The 19,399-nt window shown below is 37.7% G+C and overlaps 3 protein-coding genes across 3 annotated transcripts; 1 reads left to right on the plus strand and 2 right to left on the minus strand.

Moving 5' to 3' along the window:
* Positions 1-6,126: 6,126 nt before the first annotated feature.
* On the minus strand, positions 6,127-10,024 carry LOC129924062 (ankyrin repeat and KH domain-containing protein 1-like). The gene has a single exon (XM_056017820.1). It carries the CDS (start codon positions 10,022-10,024, stop codon positions 7,955-7,957), a length of 2,070 nt encoding a protein of 689 aa, XP_055873795.1. The 3' UTR covers positions 6,127-7,954.
* A 19-nt stretch (positions 10,025-10,043) lies between these two features.
* Positions 10,044-14,067, minus strand: LOC129924066 (myotrophin-like). The gene is made up of 2 exons (XM_056017828.1): positions 13,998-14,067; positions 10,044-10,642 (listed from the first exon to the last, which is right to left on the minus strand). The coding sequence occupies exon 2, from the start codon at positions 10,623-10,625 to the stop codon at positions 10,044-10,046; it is 582 nt and encodes a 193-aa protein (XP_055873803.1). The 5' UTR covers positions 10,626-10,642; positions 13,998-14,067.
* Positions 12,456-13,887, plus strand: LOC129924019 (putative uncharacterized protein DDB_G0286901). Its single transcript, XM_056017616.1, has 2 exons — positions 12,456-12,467; positions 13,177-13,887. Exons 1-2 carry the CDS (start codon positions 12,456-12,458, stop codon positions 13,885-13,887), a joined length of 723 nt encoding a protein of 240 aa, XP_055873591.1.
* Positions 14,068-19,399: the final 5,332 nt, after the last annotated feature.

Here is a 19,399-nt window from a genome sequence, read left to right on the forward strand (position 1 = left end):
TTACTAGGTGTCTATGGGAGTCTCTACGTGTCTCCAGGTGTTACTAGGTGTCTATGGGGGTCTCTAAATGTCTCTTGGTGTTACTATATGTCTATGGGAGTCTCTACGTGTCTCCAGGTGTTACTAGGTGTCTATGGGAGTCTCTAAGTGTCTCCAGGTGTTACTAGGTGTCTATGGTAGTCTCTAAGTGTCTCCAGGTGTTACTAGGTGTCTATGGGAGTCTCTACGTGTCTCCAGGTGTTACTAGGTGTCTGTGGGGGTCTCTAAATGTCTCTTGGTGTTACTATATGTCTATGGGAGTCTCTACGTGTCTCCAGGTGTTACTAGGTGTCTATGGGAGTCTCTAAGTGTCTCCAGGTGTTACTAGGTGTCTATGGGAGTCTCTACGTGTCTCCAGGTGTTACTAGGTGTCTATGGGAGTCTCTAAGTGTCTCCAGGTGTTACTAGGTGTCTATGGGGGTCTCTAAGTGTCTCCAGGTGTTACTAGGTGTCTATGGGGGTCTCTAAGTGTCTCCAGGGGTTACTAGGTGTCTATGGGAGTCTCTACGTGTCTCCAGGTGTTACTAGGTGTCTATGGGAGTCTCTAAGTGTCTCCAGGTGTTACTAGGTGTCTATGGGAGTCTCTACGTGTCTCCAGGTGTTACTAGGTGTCTATGGGAGTCTCTACGTGTCTCCAGGTGTTACTAGGTGTCTATGGGAGTCTCTACGTGTCTCCAGGTGTTACTAGGTGTCTATGGGAGTCTCTACGTGTCTCCAGGTGTTACTAGGTGTCTATGGGGGTCTCTAAATGTCTCTTAGTGTTACTATATGTCTATGGGAGTCTCTAAGTGTCTCCAGGTGTTACTAGATGTCTATGGTAGTCTCTAAGTGTCTCCAAGTGTTACTAGGTGTCTATGGCGGTCTCTAAGTGTCTCCAGGTGTTAATAGGTGACTACAGGGGTCTGTGTCTCCAGGTGTTACTAGGTGACTACAGGGGTTGTGTCTCCAGGTGTTACTAGGTGACTACAGGGGTCTGTGTCTCCAGGTGTTAATAGGTGACTACAGAGGTCTGTGTCTCCAGGTGTTAATAGGTGACTACAGGGGTCTGTGTCTCCAGGTGTTAATGGGTGACTACAGGGGTTTGTGTCTCCAGGTGTTAATAGGTGACTACAGGGGTCTGTGTCTCCAGGTGTATCAAGAAATACGTAGTCTGGCCAAATATTCACATATACAAGGCTTGTATTAGATTTCGAAATTTAAGGAATACCGCAGTAATTTACCTGGTTTTGCGGTACTATCTTTGTTCTACTTACTTTGACACCTTCAACGCAGACAAAGTCAATGAATTATAAAAAAAATTATAGCATTATAAAAAACAAAATTGTAAAGAGGGGGTTAAAGTTTGTCTAGGAAATGACATTACGTTTTTCCTCCATTTGTTAAGTCTTTTCCCGTCTTTTATTGAATATTTACTTTGTCTAGAAACGTACACTGGCTGATCCCTCCCCCCCCCCACCCCACATTAACAGACTCAGCCGATCCTCCTATTTCCCCGAAATTTTGGGCAGGCGTCTTTTTTTTTTTTTTTATTGTGGAGAAATGACACAAAGTGTTGAAAGTAACACTTTATAATTTCAAAATGGAAAGATTGTAAGTAATTCACATGTAACCCTTTTTCACACTACGTCGTTCTTCTTGCACTAATAACTTTCCATCACGAGTTAATCTGTATAGGAAACAAATTTAGGAGGTTACCCATGTTTCCATTCACCGAAAACTGAAGAGATAAAGAAAAGTTATAAAGTTTCCCCTTTTAGACCTTGTGATCTATGAGGTAGATGCTTCTGTGACCAACGGTTAACAAGCAGGGTGTCATGTGGACAGCACAACGAACAGCCGCCTTTGCTTTCCCCAACTAAAGTCAGGTCCCCGTCAGTGTTGGGTGGACTCAGGGGCGCCCCGTAAATCCCGAAATTCAAAATCCCAGTCTTCACCGTGATTCGAACCCAGGACCCCGGGTTCGAAAGCTTAACCACTCAGCCACCGCGCCCCCGGAATAGACAAAGGACCTACCATGTTTCTTATTGCTCAATTTTCCTGGCTACATCACCTGTCTGTCAGTAGTCTCCGTTAATCATAGTTTTTGTGTCCTCGTTATGAATGACCAGGGGAAATAACTGAAGAGACCACTTTATTTTTAAATAATTACTTTTTAATTTCCCTTGCATTCACGTCCGCGGGCATGTATATGCCATTCACACATTACTTATTATTGAAAATCGGCTAACAAGTTTTGTTTCTCTTCCAAGCACAGACATTTATCTTTGGCTACAGTAGTTACTGTATTATATAGTAAACCTAATTAGTAGATCTAATCTTAGCCGATCTGATCATAAATATTCGTTAAACTTTTTTTTGTCTCTCAACGATGAATTACACAGAGCATGTACCTACTTGTATTTATTTTAAAAAAAAATACACTTGTATAGTTTTGTAAGTCGCTCGCTGTGTGTCATAATTGTCGGAGTGAGATATATATATATATATATATATATATATATATATATATATAAATATATATATATATACATATATACATATATATATATATATATATATACATATCTATATTATAAAGTAGAATGTGAGGGGTATGTATATATGTATGTATGTATGTATGTATGTTACTTATAGACATCAAAACCGCTTGACCAATCTTGATAAAACTAGGCAGGAATGTTCCTTGGGTACCAACTTAGACCTTAGTGAATGTATTGTAGCCCTAAAACAAATGTAAGACCCTCAAAAAAAATAAAGTTGTCCGACTCTATTACAGCTATAGTATTTTATGGATCTAGGCCATGTCTACAATGTTGACATGAGAAAAGATAGAAAGGATTTAGACCTAGATCTAATTTTAAGAAATACACTTTGCGCAGATAGTTTTTTACTTTGACACATGAAAATACAAAGGAAGGTCCATTGATTTCATTATATAATAAAATTAACCTTCAATTTTGTGTTTCAAAAGCATTTTTTACATTAATTAGTTCCTTATATCTGTGACTACAGATTTCCTGACGAACATTCTTTCATTAGACAATACGTAATGAATCGCGTACTAAAAATTAATTCGTTTAATTGTTTACTTTATAATCCCATCCCTAGATCTAAAACTCTAATTCAACTCTAAGATGATAAAACTTCTCTTCGAACAGATAGTTCTATACTTTAACACATAAATATATTAATTAAAGTCCATTCATTTCATATTCTGATCAAATAAACATTCAAAATTGGTTTTCTAAAGCTACATTCGTTTACGAAAGCTGCGAAGCCGAGTTGAGATAGGCCTAGATCTATATTCATTCATGAATCGCGTACTAAAAATTATTTCGTTTAATTGTTCACTTTATAATCCCATTTATTTAACAAAGCTATCGCTCTTTTCGTTTTTAATAGATAAGAATGTATCGACTTTGGGTAAACCATTTTCGCAAAACTAATTTTATTTTCGTAGCGAAACTGAAATAACGTGAAAGGATCATTAGCTACGTTTAACATACATTTAAATCCAATCCACTAGATTATTCAAAAGCAAATGTTTTAATTTAAATAAAAATGGATTTAAGCCTATTAGCTATTTTGATTTGATAGCATTATTCACACTATTTTTACATTGACACATTCGCTTTACCTATTACATTATTATTTCGTTTAATTGCTTACAAAACACTCTCAGTGACTATATCGAAAGTAATGCTACTTATATTTTTTGTTTTCAATTTATTGATGTGCATTCTTGAAGATTTACTTTATTCATGGAGCCACTGATAGGAAAACAATACTGTAAGAAATAAAATATTTGGAATTCAGGTGATTTGTACCACAACTTTCTATGGCTAGCCCCTATATCTATGTATGTAAGTTATGCGCCTATAGGTTAAGATTGATATATAATGTTGATATATTAATAAACAGAATTTAGATTATTTATTATATAGTATAACACTTTTTTATTTCCTTATAAATACGCTATCCCCGTCCAGAGGCGTAGTGATCAAACTGTATAGTAAAGAAAAAGTAAAGTTCCCCTTTCAGACCTTGTGGTCTATAGATGATGTAAAGGTCATCTGTTTCTGTGGCCTACGGTTAACGAGGGTGTCATGTAGCCAGCACAACGACCAATCGCCTTTACTTTTCCGCATTTACTTTTCCGCCTTTACTTTTCCCCAACTAATGTCAGGTACCCATTAGAGCTGGGTGGACTCAAGAGGCGCACAAAGATACCGAAATTAAAAATCCCTGTCTTCACCAGGATTGGAACCCCGGTCCGGAAGCCAAGCGCTTTACCGCTCAGCCCAAAGGTGCGAAGGAATTATTGGTGCCCCCCCCCCTTTTCCTTGAACATCACATAGAAATATAGGCTGCGTGTGGCGCCCCCTCCCCCGATGATGGCGCAGCGTTCCATTTTTGCCCCCTCTCACTACGCCTCTGGCCCCATCTATAGTTTAGGTTTAATTAACTGGGAGGGAGAGGAGGACCATTAAATCTATTGCCCTCCCCACTACTCTCATTATGCAGAAAAAAAAAGGGGGGCGGGCGGTTCCAGTTTTTTTTACTCCAATTTATATTTACTAACGAAGAAATCTTGCATCTTAAACATACAACGTCGTGATCGGATATCTATAAAAATCATTTATATTTTATATTTGATTTAGAATTTAGATTAATTGGAACTATTGTATGTACATGTATTGCGTATTTTTTCACGAAAAAATAAATCCTCTTCCTCCGAGACACGTGTCGTAAATGTGATCTGAAAACTCTCGGGTATTACATAATAATAAATCATAATGGCAATGTCTTCAACTCAAAGAACAGCAACTTTGTGTGAATAAATAAAAAAAATCGCAATATTACTCAGTGGATCATCGGGAATTAAAAACTTGAACTTGTTATTTTTAATTTTTATTACAAGCCTTTTGACGGGCCGGATTAAACCTTTCAGCTGGCCGGAGTTGCCCGCGGGCCGTAGTTTGCCCATCACTGGTTTTATATTTTGCGTCTCGAGAGACGATCTTCTCCCTTTGCAAGTAAACGTTGTCAAAATTTATTTAAATTTCTGTTCTCTATATAAGCAATGACGTTATATTTTCTTTGGCTCAAGGCATTCAATGAGTCTTTGTGAGTTTCTTTTTTATTGTAATTTTTATTTTATGAAAGATACAGTAAAAATTCAGTTTTTTTTTTACAAAACTTTAATATTATTCATTCCGTCTGTTTGTCTGGTGCAAATTTTGTACATGTTTTTTTTTTCCATTTTCTATTCTCGGATAAAGTTGAAATTTTGCACAATTATTAACAGTACTAAACAATACAGGAATCAATTTTTAAAAAGATTATTTGTAAATAGAGTTTGTGTTAATACACAAACTCAGAGGCGGCCCCAATCGAACTCACCGATGGACAAGTGTGACAAGAGGGTCAATAAGGGTAGCTACTTTTTTTAAATAAGAGTTAGTCCCCTTTAATACATTGTTTAAGTCTGTGTTAACTATTTACAATTGCCACTTTCTCTTGAGTCTTTGAGCTGACCAGTGTACATTATTTTGAACTGAGCCTTTCCTACTATTTTTTTTTCATTATTTTACTTTCTTTTGTTTGCCTTTATGTCCGTTTTTTTTAATGTACTTTTTCTTTTGTTCCTAAATAAACTATTTATTAGTTGTAAATGAAATCTCATTGTTATTACTTGTATGTCTCAGTAAGTTATATATTTTGAGGTTATAATTAATAGCCTAGGTAATATAACTTGGGGCCACTAAATACCACTGGACTAACTTGCCAGCACAGCAGAAGTCACTGGTCTTATGACCTTATCATAATACAAGGTCACAACAAGGAATATTCAAGCCATAGTCTTGATCATTCAAAATAATATTAGGCTCAAAATTATAGATTCCGTTTAGTAATGAGCGATCAATCAATCAATCAGGGACCTTATTAATACATAATAGACAATTCAAAATAAATAAACAGGTTGGCAGCTAAACCAGATATTAGATTTTAAATACTTTGATATTCTACAAGAACATAACGACATCAACGATTGAGAGTGAAACCATATTTTTCATGTATACCGTACTTTATTTCTGTTTTATACATCATGAGCATACATAGTAATGCTACATTTTAAATATGGTTTAGTTATTATCCTGCATCTAGACAAAAAATAATCCAAAATTTAAAAAAAATAAATTGGGGCGAATATAAAAATCTATAAAAAAATATTGACAAAACTGTATATTTTTTAATCTTTGCCTTTATGCCTTCTTTGTCTAACAAGAAATTGCACAAAGTTTTAAATAATGAAGTTTTATATTTCATTCGGGAGAAGAAAAACGTCACTCCACCTCACGTTCACTGTTAGCACAAAAAGTTATGTTGAGAAAAAAGTAAAAAAAATATAAATTTTATATTCACCAAATACTATCTTCTGTTGGTAAGCTGAAAAGAAAAAATCATAAAGGTTTGGATAACTGTCTAGAGCTACTTTGACTTCCGTTTAAAGAGGGGAAGTTGAGCTAGTGATTGGAAATGTTAATTTTCAAAATGTCAAGTACAGTAGGAAGAAATGCCGTTTGAAGAAACGCCGTTTGAAGAAACCCCCTAGGAAGAAACGCCCTTGGAAGAAAAGCCCTTGAAAGAAACGCTGAGAAAAAGACGCTGTAGAAACAAAAAACGCTGAAGAAAGAGCACTGCTGAAACTTTGGAGACCAATAAAGGGAGGTCGATTGGGAGTATTGTCGGGAGTCTTGGGAAGTAAGAAAAAAATGATCCAATGTAGATCATACCCCATAACTTACTTGACCTGTGGCTAGATGAATGTTATCAAAGTAATATAGCTTAACGTTGATACTTAACAACTGAGCAAGACCTTCCATTCAAAACAAAATTAAAATCCATGAAAATGTTTTAATCCCTAAACTAATCATTTGCAATTTCTATCTCCTAGTTTTAAAAAAATAATAATCATTACAGGACATTTCTCAGATTTTACATTTCAAAGGATTGTAAAAATAAATGGTTACACAAAATTTACCAAGCTACATACGATCAAAAAATGTAAATAGTATATACAAATATTTAAAGAATTTAGTTTTGTCACATGTAAAAATTTCATTTCTTGACCTCTTTTCATCAAGTTACATACATAATGATGAGTATTTTAAAACATGCCTTCAGTGAGCTTCACATCGTTAGTTAAAAATGTGGAAACTAGTTACAACAAAATGAGATTTAAGTTCAGGCGTAATTGCAAAACAAGATTATTAAAATAGCTGGACACATTAGCACGACATGTTAGTACAACTGTAGGTCTAGATCTATTGTGTAAGATGTTATCATGCCTGTATGTAATCAAGGCTACATTCGACTTCTTTATAATAAACATACAATAACATATGTAGTACTCAGCTGAAAAAAACTAGCTCTAGTACTCAACTAAACATCTAGTTCTAGATCCAGCACTAGACTGAGCAACTAGATCCAGCACTAGACTGAGCAACTAGATCCAGCACTAGACTGAGCAACTAGATCCAGCACTAGACTGAGCAACTAGATCCAGCACTAGACTGAGCAACTAGATCCAGCACTAGACTGAGCAACTAGATCCAGCACTAGACTGAGCAACTAGATCCAGCACTAGACTGAGCAACTAGTTGGACGTCACTTTCCTGATGTTCTTTGTTTTACAATCTGCCTGCTCATTTTATGAACTATCTATACAAAAGTGTTGTCACAGACTAAAAATCGTTTAAAATAGTAAAAAAAAAGAGTATATGAATAAAAGCAAGAGAATAATAAACTCAAAGTTTGAAGTGATTCAGGCTAGTCATTACTTTAAACATAAATCTCAGATTTCAGTATATAAAGAGATATGATAGACAATACTTTAAAAAAAAAACTGGTTTTAATATATCACGTAATTGGGAACATCCTCAAACAGAAGCTCTTGTTTGATTTTGTTTGGTATCGGCAGTTGATTGACTTTGATTTCCCTGTCTGAAGTAGCCCCAAGTAAGTCAGATACATGGACGAAGCTGAGAGTTTTCAGAGAGAGAAGGCCGTCGAATAGTTCCCCTTGCACCAGCTTCCTTCTCTGAAAATTCTCTATGAAAAAATCCATGCTTAAAAAAGTCGTCACGTCGAATTTGGTCAGAAAACGAATCTCCAAGAGAAACGTGGCCAGGTCAAACTTTTGCTGCAGCATGGCCAGCAAGAAAGGCGAGACGTTTCTGAGGCGGCACCTTTCATTGTAAACATTGTAAAACAGCTGTCCGCGAGACGCGCAGTGGGGGTATATACCTTTGCCAAAGGCTAAATATAACATGTCTATCTGATTTCTTACGATAAACAAGTGGGCAGCTTCTTGGACATGGGGCGCTAAGTGGAACTTGGCCTGGCGTTCTAGAAGAGTTCTCACCATGTCTAGATCCTCTTTCTGCATTGCCACAGATAATGCTGTGTCATTCAGCGCATTTATAGCGTTCACATCAGAGCCTTGGTCAAGTAGGAGCTTTTTAATGGCCGGACAGTTAATCTCACTCTTGCAGGCCAGAATAAATGCGGTGCTGTTATCCCTGTCTCGTCTGTGGATATCCAGATTCTGTCTGAGCAGTAGCTCAATCATGTCCTCAGCAAGTTCCAAGTCATCCTCGAACTGTAATTTTTTCAGCAACAGAGTCAAGTAAGAGTCTCCATCTCTTAAGACAACATCTGTATTAACTCCCTTGTCTATGAATATGAAAGCTAGTTCTAGATTTCCAGTTTCAAGAGCCGATGACAGTGGCGATTTCTGAGATTGATCGAAAAAATCGTATTCAGCCCCAGCATCTAGTAATAGCCTCACGTTTTCTACAATTGAATTCTCTACAGCGATAGATATTGGTGCTTCGCCCCACCTGTTCCGAAGATTCACGTCAGCGCCATGCTTCAACAGCGTCTCCAAAAATCTGGAGTCTCTGTTTGCACTGGCGTGAACAAGGGGAGTGTCGCCGTTTGCATCCACAATGTTGATGTCAGCATTGTGTTGAAGCAGCGCTTCCATCAAGTCCTTACTCTCTTCCATAACACACAAGTGTAGTGGGCAGACAGACGTAGAGATGGCGTGAAATGATACGTAATATGGCTTGGTTAGCCTCGCTCCGGAGTCCATTCCTTTAGAGAGAAGAAACAGTAAGATGTCTTTCCTTCCAGAGAGAATAGCCCACTCTAGAAGGCGTGTGTCGTTGTAGTCTATTGTAAAATTTTTATCTAGTTCCTCTAACAAGCACAGTTCTTTGTATCCAATGGCCATCTGGCAAGCCGCACTTGTATCTTGTTCAGCTTTCTGCTCTAGAAAAACTGTGACACATTCTAATTGCTTACATTTGACTGCTATTTCTAAGGCCGTGCCTTCGCTGTTTCTTATATTATCGTCTGCTTGGATGGAAAGCAAATATCGAACTATTTCCGGTTTGCCGTCTTTCGCAGCCATCATTAATGGCGTCAACTGTTCAAATGAAGTAAACTCGTTGATTTTGGCGCCTTTACTACAGAGCCATTTCACTACATCTACATCGCCGATTTCAACAGCTTTCAATAAAGGGCTGCAGCTCTTCATTCGCTTGTGTTGTTTTGACCTCCTCACGACCTTGACGTTGACGTCTGATCCGTTGTCGATCAAAAGTTTGAGAATGTCTTTGTCCACGGAACTCAAACCTTTTTTCTCAACTAGCACTAAGTCTAAGAGCGTCTCCAGAGCAGTTTTCCCACCAGAGCCTCTTTGATTGATGTCACTGACGTCCAATGCGATTAAAGTGCTCATCAGTGAGAAGTCTCTGTACATCACAGCTGCACACAGTCTTGGGAGCTGGGACGCCTTTCCGTCACAAAAGACAGAAACGAATTTGAGCAGACCCAGTTTGTCTGCCAAATCCCGAATAGTCTCCCCGTCTTTAGCGTCGGATACATTAGCGCCGTTGGAGATCAAGACCTGCATCGCCCCAATGTCCGCGCTCTCAACTGCTTTCCTCAGAGCTGTGTACCCTCTGTTGTTTTTTTAAATCCACGTTGTCATGACGGCACAACAAGCGAGCCATGTCTGCTGAGCCGGACATCCTTATGGCCAATATTAAAGCTGTATCTCCTCTGGCGTTTCTCATAGAAGCGTTCGCACCTTTGTTCAGCAAAATTCTGACCATTTCGAGAAGTCCTTGACGAGCACAGAACATAAGAGGGGTATTTTTCTCTTTGTCCGTGGTGTTAGGATCGGCGCCACGATTCAGCAGCTGTATAAGATTAAGCTTCCGTCCGGACTTAGCGACTAGCATCAGCGATTTGTTAAGAGCTTCCTGTGAGTGGTCTTGATTCTGACTTAGAAGATTCTCAACATCTGTGTACACGTTTGAGGTGGCCATCTCGTCCAGTTCCGAGTCCCTTGATGTATCCTCTTCCCGTCTTGTCCTGAGTTCTGCCAAAGGCAAATTGTCTAACTCATTTAAAGCCTTAAGTTGTGACCTTGTCCTTACTAGTCTCTTACTTCGATGTTTAACAATCTTAGCAAGTTTTTTCATACTTTCGGGGTCAATGGACTCAGCCATTGATGCTTGGGGTCGATCTGGGGAGGAAAAAAGGCGAATAAAATAAATGTTAACGATTAACAAGCTCAAAATCTGAAATATAAATAATACTACAGAGAGAGAGAGAGAGTGTGTGTTTCCACAAAATCAGAGACCGCCAAAACGTTTCTTTTCATGCTTGGAAGTAACGCAGGTAAAAAAAAAAACAGGTTTTGATATTTTCGTACCAAAAAGTCTTTTTTTGTTGTTGTACACTGTAACTTACTATTGTGAAAAAACGAAAGCTTAAAACCTTTGGCCACATTACGAGATCTACGGGGCTCGCAAAGATCTTTCTTCAGGGAACAGTGCCAGGGAAAAGAAGAAGAGGCAGACAGAAAAAGCGATGGGAGGACAACATTAAAGAATGGACAGGCCTGCCATTGAGAGAGGTTCTGAACAAGGCAAAAAAAAGGGAGGAATGGAGAAAGACGGTCGACAAATCTTGCCTGGTGCCCCAACGGTCCAACAGACTAAGGGATAGGTAAAGGTAAAGGTAAAAGATCTGTCACTGGCCTAAGTATAATTTTTTCATTGAATTTAGTAGATCTATGGCAATGGCCTAAGTAGATCTGTCACTGGCCTAAGTATAATTTTTTCATTGAATTTAGTAGATCTATGGCAATGGCGTAAGTAGATCTGTTACTGGCCTAAATAGACCTGTCACTAGCCTATATAAATCTGTCACTTGCCAAAGTAGATCTGTCAATGGCCTAAGTAGATCTGTCACAGGCCTAAGTAGATCTGCCAATAACTTAAGTAGGTCTATGCTAGACACAAGAGTTTTAAACAGTTTGTGAAATAAAACGCCTCATTGAAGCCGTGTATTAGGCCACCATATATTCTAGTAATTTTTTTCCCCTGAATGTACCTCAACAAGAAGATACAAAGTTAACCTTTAAACTGGTATGTTATCTACGACCAAAACTTCATTTTAAAATATATACAACAAAAAGAAGTATGTAGCCTAAAGTTTTTCGTTCCCACTATAAGCAGCTTATCAGTCAAAAGCATGTGCAATTGATAAAGAGTTGAGTAGAAAGTAGGTCGAATGATATTTAAAGATTTACTTTAACATATAAAGAAATGGTTTAACTATAGGCCTATATTATGCTCATTAGTTGGTTTGTATTTGACGAAGACATCATAGCCCAAATGTTGTTTACTTTGTAACTTATTCTAGCGAGTCATCATATATTTATATCTATTGCACTTGACTAGTTCATAGTTCTTATAATAGATAGTTAAAATATTTGGAAGTTTAATTCATGTGTAAATATAGCATAATCTTATTAAAAAAGAAAACTTATCGAATGGGAAGGATGCTATGGAGTGTGTGTGTGCGTGTGTTTGTGTTTCTATGATGATGGTGGGAAGAAGTTGTGACCGATAACAACAAAGGATCGCACAGTCACTGACATATCTCTCAAATCATCAAGAATAAACTCCCTTTTTTCTATATAAAACAACTTTGATTAATTAGGTAGCATTTTACGATTTCGTTAATTTTTTTTTTATTCCATCATTAATTGTCACAGATTATCGAAGTATCCATGAAATGTCAACTTGATCCGAGAATGGGAAGTGGAGGAAAAAACGTGAACAAATCTTAACAGGGTGAATAACTCTCCGCATAAACAGACACATTTTCTAAAAATAAAAAAAAAACACATTTATTTTCCTTTTTGATATCAATCAAATTTAAAAAGCAATTATTTAATTTGTTTTTTTTTTATTCATGTTTTTGTTTTTGTTTCGATTCAAGAAAATCTTTGTGTAAGGTTCTTTTGGATCCGAGAATGGGTTGTGATCATGGTATTACATGTTAGGTGAACTTGGAACAAAAAAGTCATAAATATATAAGTAAAGAGAGAGAGCAAGGCCGGCCTTAGATGTAGGCAAAATAGGCGGCCGTCTAGGGCCTACGATTTGTGGCGGCCTCGCACAGGACGCTAAACAATTTTTTTAGAGAAAAATAGCGAAACTTCTCAGTGTTATTGTTGGAGGTTTTTAATGCTTTTTTTTTATTTTAGTCCTTTTTCTTTTTCTTTTTTCTTTTTTTTTTTTTTTAATTATTATTTCCTTTGGGGCCACCAACTTTACTTCGCCTAAGTCCTCCAAATATCTAACACTTGAACTTAAAAGTCAATGTTTCCATAATTTTTTTTTTTTTTGTGCAGGAAGTAAAGATTTAAAATGAAATAAATATTCAGATGAGTTGTTTTTTTTTTCCCTCTATTTGGCAACAAGCAGCGATTGTCGTCAAATTGTGGGTGTTTTTTTTTTTTACAAAGCTCTTATAATAATAATAAAATATTAATAATAATAATTTTTATTGTCCGTATGGACACTCTCTCTATCTTAAGCAAATTTTGAGCAACATATTTCTCCAAATTCAAATTTAAGTTGAAACTTTGCACAATTATTCATTATTCCTAATCAAACATGAATCCATAATAAAATTAAGCATGTATTTAAATAATTAATTTTGTTTGATAGCCAAATGGGAAATAAATCTTAAACTTGGGAACAGGGTCTATCCAACAATGAGAACACCAGATTGGGTCTATCCAACAATGAGAACACCAGATTGGGTCTATCCAACAATGAGAACACCAGATTGGGTCTATCCAACAATGAGAACACCAGATTGGGTCTATCCAACAATGAGAACAACAGATTGGGTCTATCCAACAATGAGAACAACAGATTGGGTCTATCCAACAATGAGAACAACAGATTGGGTCTATCCAACAATGAGAACAACAGATTGGGTCTATCCAACAATGAGAACACCAGATTGGGTCTATCCAACAATGAGAACACCAGATTGGGTCTATCCAACAATGAGAACACCAGATTGGGTCTATCCAACAATGAGAACAACAGATTGGGTCTATCCAACAATGAGAACACCAGATTGGGTCTATCCAACAATGAGAACACCAGATTGGGTCTATCCAACAATGAGAACACCAGATTGGGTCTATCCAACAATGAGAACACCAGATTGGGTCTATCCAACAATGAGAACACCAGATTGGGTCTATCCAACAATGAGAACACCAGATTGGGTCTATCCAACAATGAGAACACCAGATTGGGTCTATCCAACAATGAGAACACCAGATTGGGTCTATCCAACAATGAGAACACCAGATTGGGTCTATCCAACAATGAGAACACCAGATTGGGTCTATCCAACAATGAGAACACCAGATTGGGTCTAAACCGTGTGTTGTAAAGTCGTATAAATACAATTTATAGATTTGAGGCGTAGGCTACCTTTTAAAATATAAGATGGTCAAGTCCTACGAGATAGATATGTAAGAATATTAAGTCTAATTACCTTACCACAGATTACTTATCACAGGTAAACTAAATCTTCTGTTATGTCAGCGTTTTCATGTTCACCTGGTTGGCGATATAAATTAAAAAAAAAAAGTCATATAAGGGTTTACCCGATTATTTTTTTTAGAGTGAAAAAAAAATTGACCGGGAATTTTTTAAAATTTATTTTCATTTTCTATTTCAGCGGTCTCCGCGTGTCTATATGGATCTCTTATGTACCTAAAGGGGGTCTCTTAGAAATACAAAGAATGTCTATGTGTCTCTAAAAGTCTCCAGGGTTCTTGTAAAATGTTTGTAAAATGTTTTACATGTTTCAGATGTTCGTTCAGAGTTGAAGATAATTACTTCCTAGTCTAAACCTCCCGCAGGACGACGGGGGATGGGAGCGGGCAGGGTTTGAACCTGGGACTATCGATAAGTCCGTACGACAGTCCAGCGCGCAAACCGCACGACCAGGCAACCATCCATTCTTGAAGTGTCTCAAGGAGCCTGTAAGTGTCACAAAGAATCTATATTGTCTCCAAGGGTCTCTAAGTGTCTCCAGGTGTAGATAAGTGTCTCCTGGTGTTACTAGGTGTCTAATGGGTTTCTAAGTGTCTCCAGATGTCAAGATGTCTATGGGGGTCACAAAGTGTCTCCTGGTGTTACTAGATGTCTATGGTAGTCTCTAAGTGTCTCCAGGTGTTACTAGGTGTCTAATGGGTCTCTAAGTGTCTCCAGATGTCAAGATGTCTATGGGGGTCACAAAGTGTCTCTTGGTGTTACTAGGTGTCTATGGGAGTCTCTAAGTGTCTCCAGGTGTTACTAGGTGTCTATGGGAGTCTCTAAGTGTCTCCAGGTGTTACTAGGTGTCTATGGGAGTCTCTAAGTGTCTCCAGGTGTTACTAGGTGTCTATGTGAGTCTCTAAGTGTCTCCAGGTGTTACTAGGTGTCTATGGGAGTCTCTAAGTGTCTCAAGGTGTTACTAGGTGTCTATGGGAGTCTCTACGTGTCTCCAGGTGTTACTAGGTGTCTATAGGAGTCTCTACGTGTCTCCAGGTGTTACTAGGTGTCTATGGGAGTCTCTACGTGTCTCCAGGTGTTACTAGGTGTCTATGGGGGTCTCTAAATGTCTCTTGGTGTTACTATATGTCTATGGGAGTCTCTACGTGTCTCCAGGTGTTACTAGGTGTCTATGGGAGTCTCTAAGTGTCTCCAGGTGTTACTAGGTGTCTATGGTAGTCTCTAAGTGTCTCCAGGTGTTACTAGGTGTCTATGGGAGTCTCTACGTGTCTCCAGGTGTTACTAGGTGTCTGTGGGGGTCTCTAAATGTCTCTTGGTGTTACTATATGTCTATGGGAGTCTCTACGTGTCTCCAGGTGTTACTAGGTGTCTATGGGAGTCTCTAAGTGTCTCCAGGTGTTACTAGGTGTCTATGGGAGTCTCTACGTGTCTCCAGGTGTTACTAGGTGTCTATGGGAGTCTCTAAGTGTCTCCAGGTGTTACTAGGTGTCTATGGGGGTCTCTAAGTGTCTCCAGGTGTTACTAGGTGTCTATGGGGGTCTCTAAGTGTCTCCAGGGGTTACTAGGTGTCTATGGGAGTCTCTACGTGTCTCCAGGTGTTACTAGGTGTCTATGGGAGTCTCTAAGTGTCTCCAGGTGTTACTAGGTGTCTATGGGAGTCTCTACGTGTCTCCAGGTGTTACTAGGTGTCTATGGGAGTCTCTACGTGTCTCCAGGTGTTACTAGGTGTCTATGGGAGTCTCTACGTGTCTCCAGGTGTTACTAGGTGTCTATGGGAGTCTCTACGTGTCTCCAGGTGTTACTAGGTGTCTATGGGGGTCTCTAAATGTCTCTTAGTGTTACTATATGTCTATGGGAGTCTCTAAGTGTCTCCAGGTGTTACTAGATGTCTATGGTAGTCTCTAAGTGTCTCCAAGTGTTACTAGGTGTCTATGGCGGTCTCTAAGTGTCTCCAGGTGTTAATAGGTGACTACAGGGGTCTGTGTCTCCAGGTGTTACTAGGTGACTACAGGGGTTGTGTCTCCAGGTGTTACTAGGTGACTACAGGGGTCTGTGTCTCCAGGTGTTAATAGGTGACTACAGAGGTCTGTGTCTCCAGGTGTTAATAGGTGACTACAGGGGTCTGTGTCTCCAGGTGTTAATGGGTGACTACAGGGGTTTGTGTCTCCAGGTGTTAATAGGTGACTACAGGGGTCTGTGTCTCCAGGTGTATCAAGAAATACGTAGTCTGGCCAAATATTCACATATACAAGGCTTGTATTAGATTTCGAAATTTAAGGAATACCGCAGTAATTTACCTGGTTTTGCGGTACTATCTTTGTTCTACTTACTTTGACACCTTCAACGCAGACAAAGTCAATGAATTATAAAAAAAATTATAGCATTATAAAAAACAAAATTGTAAAGAGGGGGTTAAAGTTTGTCTAGGAAATGACATTACGTTTTTCCTCCATTTGTTAAGTCTTTTCCCGTCTTTTATTGAATATTTACTTTGTCTAGAAACGTACACTGGCTGATCCCTCCCCCCCCCCCCACCCCACATTAACAGACTCAGCCGATCCTCCTATTTCCCCGAAATTTTGGGCAGGCGTCTTTTTTTTTTTTTTTATTGTGGAGAAATGACACAAAGTGTTGAAAGTAACACTTTATAATTTCAAAATGGAAAGATTGTAAGTAATTCACATGTAACCCTTTTTCACACTACGTCGTTCTTCTTGCACTAATAACTTTCCATCACGAGTTAATCTGTATAGGAAACAAATTTAGGAGGTTACCCATGTTTCCATTCACCGAAAACTGAAGAGATAAAGAAAAGTTATAAAGTTTCCCCTTTCAGACCTTGTGATCTATGAGGTAGATGCTTCTGTGACCAACGGTTAACAAGCAGGGTGTCATGTGGACAGCACAACGAACAGCCGCCTTTGCTTTCCCCAACTAAAGTCAGGTCCCCGTCAGTGTTGGGTGGACTCAGGGGCGCCCCGTAAATCCCGAAATTCAAAATCCCAGTCTTCACCGTGATTCGAACCCAGGACCCCGGGTTCGAAAGCTTAACCACTCAGCCACCGCGCCCCCGGAATAGACAAAGGACCTACCATGTTTCTTATTGCTCAATTTTCCTGGCTACATCACTTGTCTGTCAGTAGTCTCCGTTAATCATAGTTTTTGTGTCCTCGTTATGAATGACCAGGGGAAATAACTGAAGAGACCACTTTATTTTTAAATAATTACTTTTTAATTTCCCTTGCATTCACGTCCGCGGGCATGTATATGCCATTCACACATTACTTATTATTGAAAATCGGCTAACAAGTTTTGTTTCTCTTCCAAGCACAGACATTTATCTTTGGCTACAGTAGTTACTGTATTATATAGTAAACCTAATTAGTAGATCTAATCTTAGCCGATCTGATCATAAATATTCGTTAAACTTTTTTTTGTCTCTCAACGATGAATTACACAGAGCATGTACCTACTTGTATTTATTTTAAAAAAAAATACACTTGTATAGTTTTGTAAGTCGCTCGCTGTGTGTCATAATTGTCGGAGTGAGATATATATATATATATATATATATATATATATATATATATATAAATATATATATATATACATATATACATATATATATATATATATATATATATACATATCTATATTATAAAGTAGAATGTGAGGGGTATGTATATATGTATGTATGTATGTATGTATGTTACTTATAGACATCAAAACCGCTTGACCAATCTTGATAAAACTAGGCAGGAATGTTCCTTGGGTACCAACTTAGACCTTAGTGAATGTATTGTAGCCCTAAAACAAATGTAAGACCCTCAAAAAAAATAAAGTTGTCCGACTCTATTACAGCTATAGTATTTTATGGATCTAGGCCATGTCTACAATGTTGACATGAGAAAAGATAGAAAGGATTTAGACCTAGATCTAATTTTAAGAAATACACTTTGCGCAGATAGTTTTTTACTTTGACACATGAAAATACAAAGGAAGGTCCATTGATTTCATTATATAATAAAATTAACCTTCAATTTTGTGTTTCAAAAGCATTTTTTACATTAATTAGTTCCTTATATCTGTGACTACAGATTTCCTGACGAACATTCTTTCATTAGACAATACGTAATGAATCGCGTACTAAAAATTAATTCGTTTAATTGTTTACTTTATAATCCCATCCCTAGATCTAAAACTCTAATTCAACTCTAAGATGATAAAACTTCTCTTCGAACAGATAGTTCTATACTTTAACACATAAATATATTAATTAAAGTCCATTCATTTCATATTCTGATCAAATAAACATTCAAAATTGGTTTTCTAAAGCTACATTCGTTTACGAAAGCTGCGAAGCCGAGTTGAGATAGGCCTAGATCTATATTCATTCATGAATCGCGTACTAAAAATTATTTCGTTTAATTGTTCACTTTATAATCCCATTTATTTAACAAAGCTATCGCTCTTTTCGTTTTTAATAGATAAGAATGTATCGACTTTGGGTAAACCATTTTCGCAAAACTAATTTTATTTTCGTAGCGAAACTGAAATAACGTGAAAGGATCATTAGCTACGTTTAACATACATTTAAATCCAATCCACTAGATTATTCAAAAGCAAATGTTTTAATTTAAATAAAAATGGATTTAAGCCTATTAGCTATTTTGATTTGATAGCATTATTCACACTATTTTTACATTGACACATTCGCTTTACCTATTACATTATTATTTCGTTTAATTGCTTACAAAACACTCTCAGTGACTATATCGAAAGTAATGCTACTTATATTTTTTGTTTTCAATTTATTGATGTGCATTCTTGAAGATTTACTTTATTCATGGAGCCACTGATAGGAAAACAATACTGTAAGAAATAAAATATTTGGAATTCAGGTGATTTGTACCACAACTTTCTATGGCTAGCCCCTATATCTATGTATGTAAGTTATGCGCCTATAGGTTAAGATTGATATATAATGTTGATATATTAATAAACAGAATTTAGATTATTTATTATATAGTATAACACTTTTTTATTTCCTTATAAATACGCTATCCCCGTCCAGAGGCGTAGTGATCAAACTGTATAGTAAAGAAAAAGTAAAGTTCCCCTTTCAGACCTTGTGGTCTATAGATGATGTAAAGGTCATCTGTTTCTGTGGCCTACGGTTAACGAGGGTGTCATGTAGCCAGCACAACGACCAATCGCCTTTACTTTTCCGCATTTACTTTTCCGCCTTTACTTTTCCCCAACTAATGTCAGGTACCCATTAGAGCTGGGTGGACTCAAGAGGCGCACAAAGATACCGAAATTAAAAATCCCTGTCTTCACCAGGATTGGAACCCCGGTCCGGAAGCCAAGCGCTTTACCGCTCAGCCCAAAGGTGCGAAGGA

The sequence above is a fragment of the Biomphalaria glabrata genome, chromosome 18, assembly GCF_947242115.1.
Source record: "Biomphalaria glabrata chromosome 18, xgBioGlab47.1, whole genome shotgun sequence".
NCBI lineage: Eukaryota > Metazoa > Mollusca > Gastropoda > Planorbidae > Biomphalaria > Biomphalaria glabrata.

Excerpts from the sequence above, each read along its gene's own strand:
- LOC129924062 (XM_056017820.1), bottom strand. The coding sequence starts at position 10,024 with ATGCAGGTCTTGATCTCCAACGGCGCTAATGTATCCGACGCTAAAGAC.
- LOC129924066 (XM_056017828.1), bottom strand. The coding sequence starts at position 10,625 with ATGGCTGAGTCCATTGACCCCGAAAGTATGAAAAAACTTGCTAAGATT.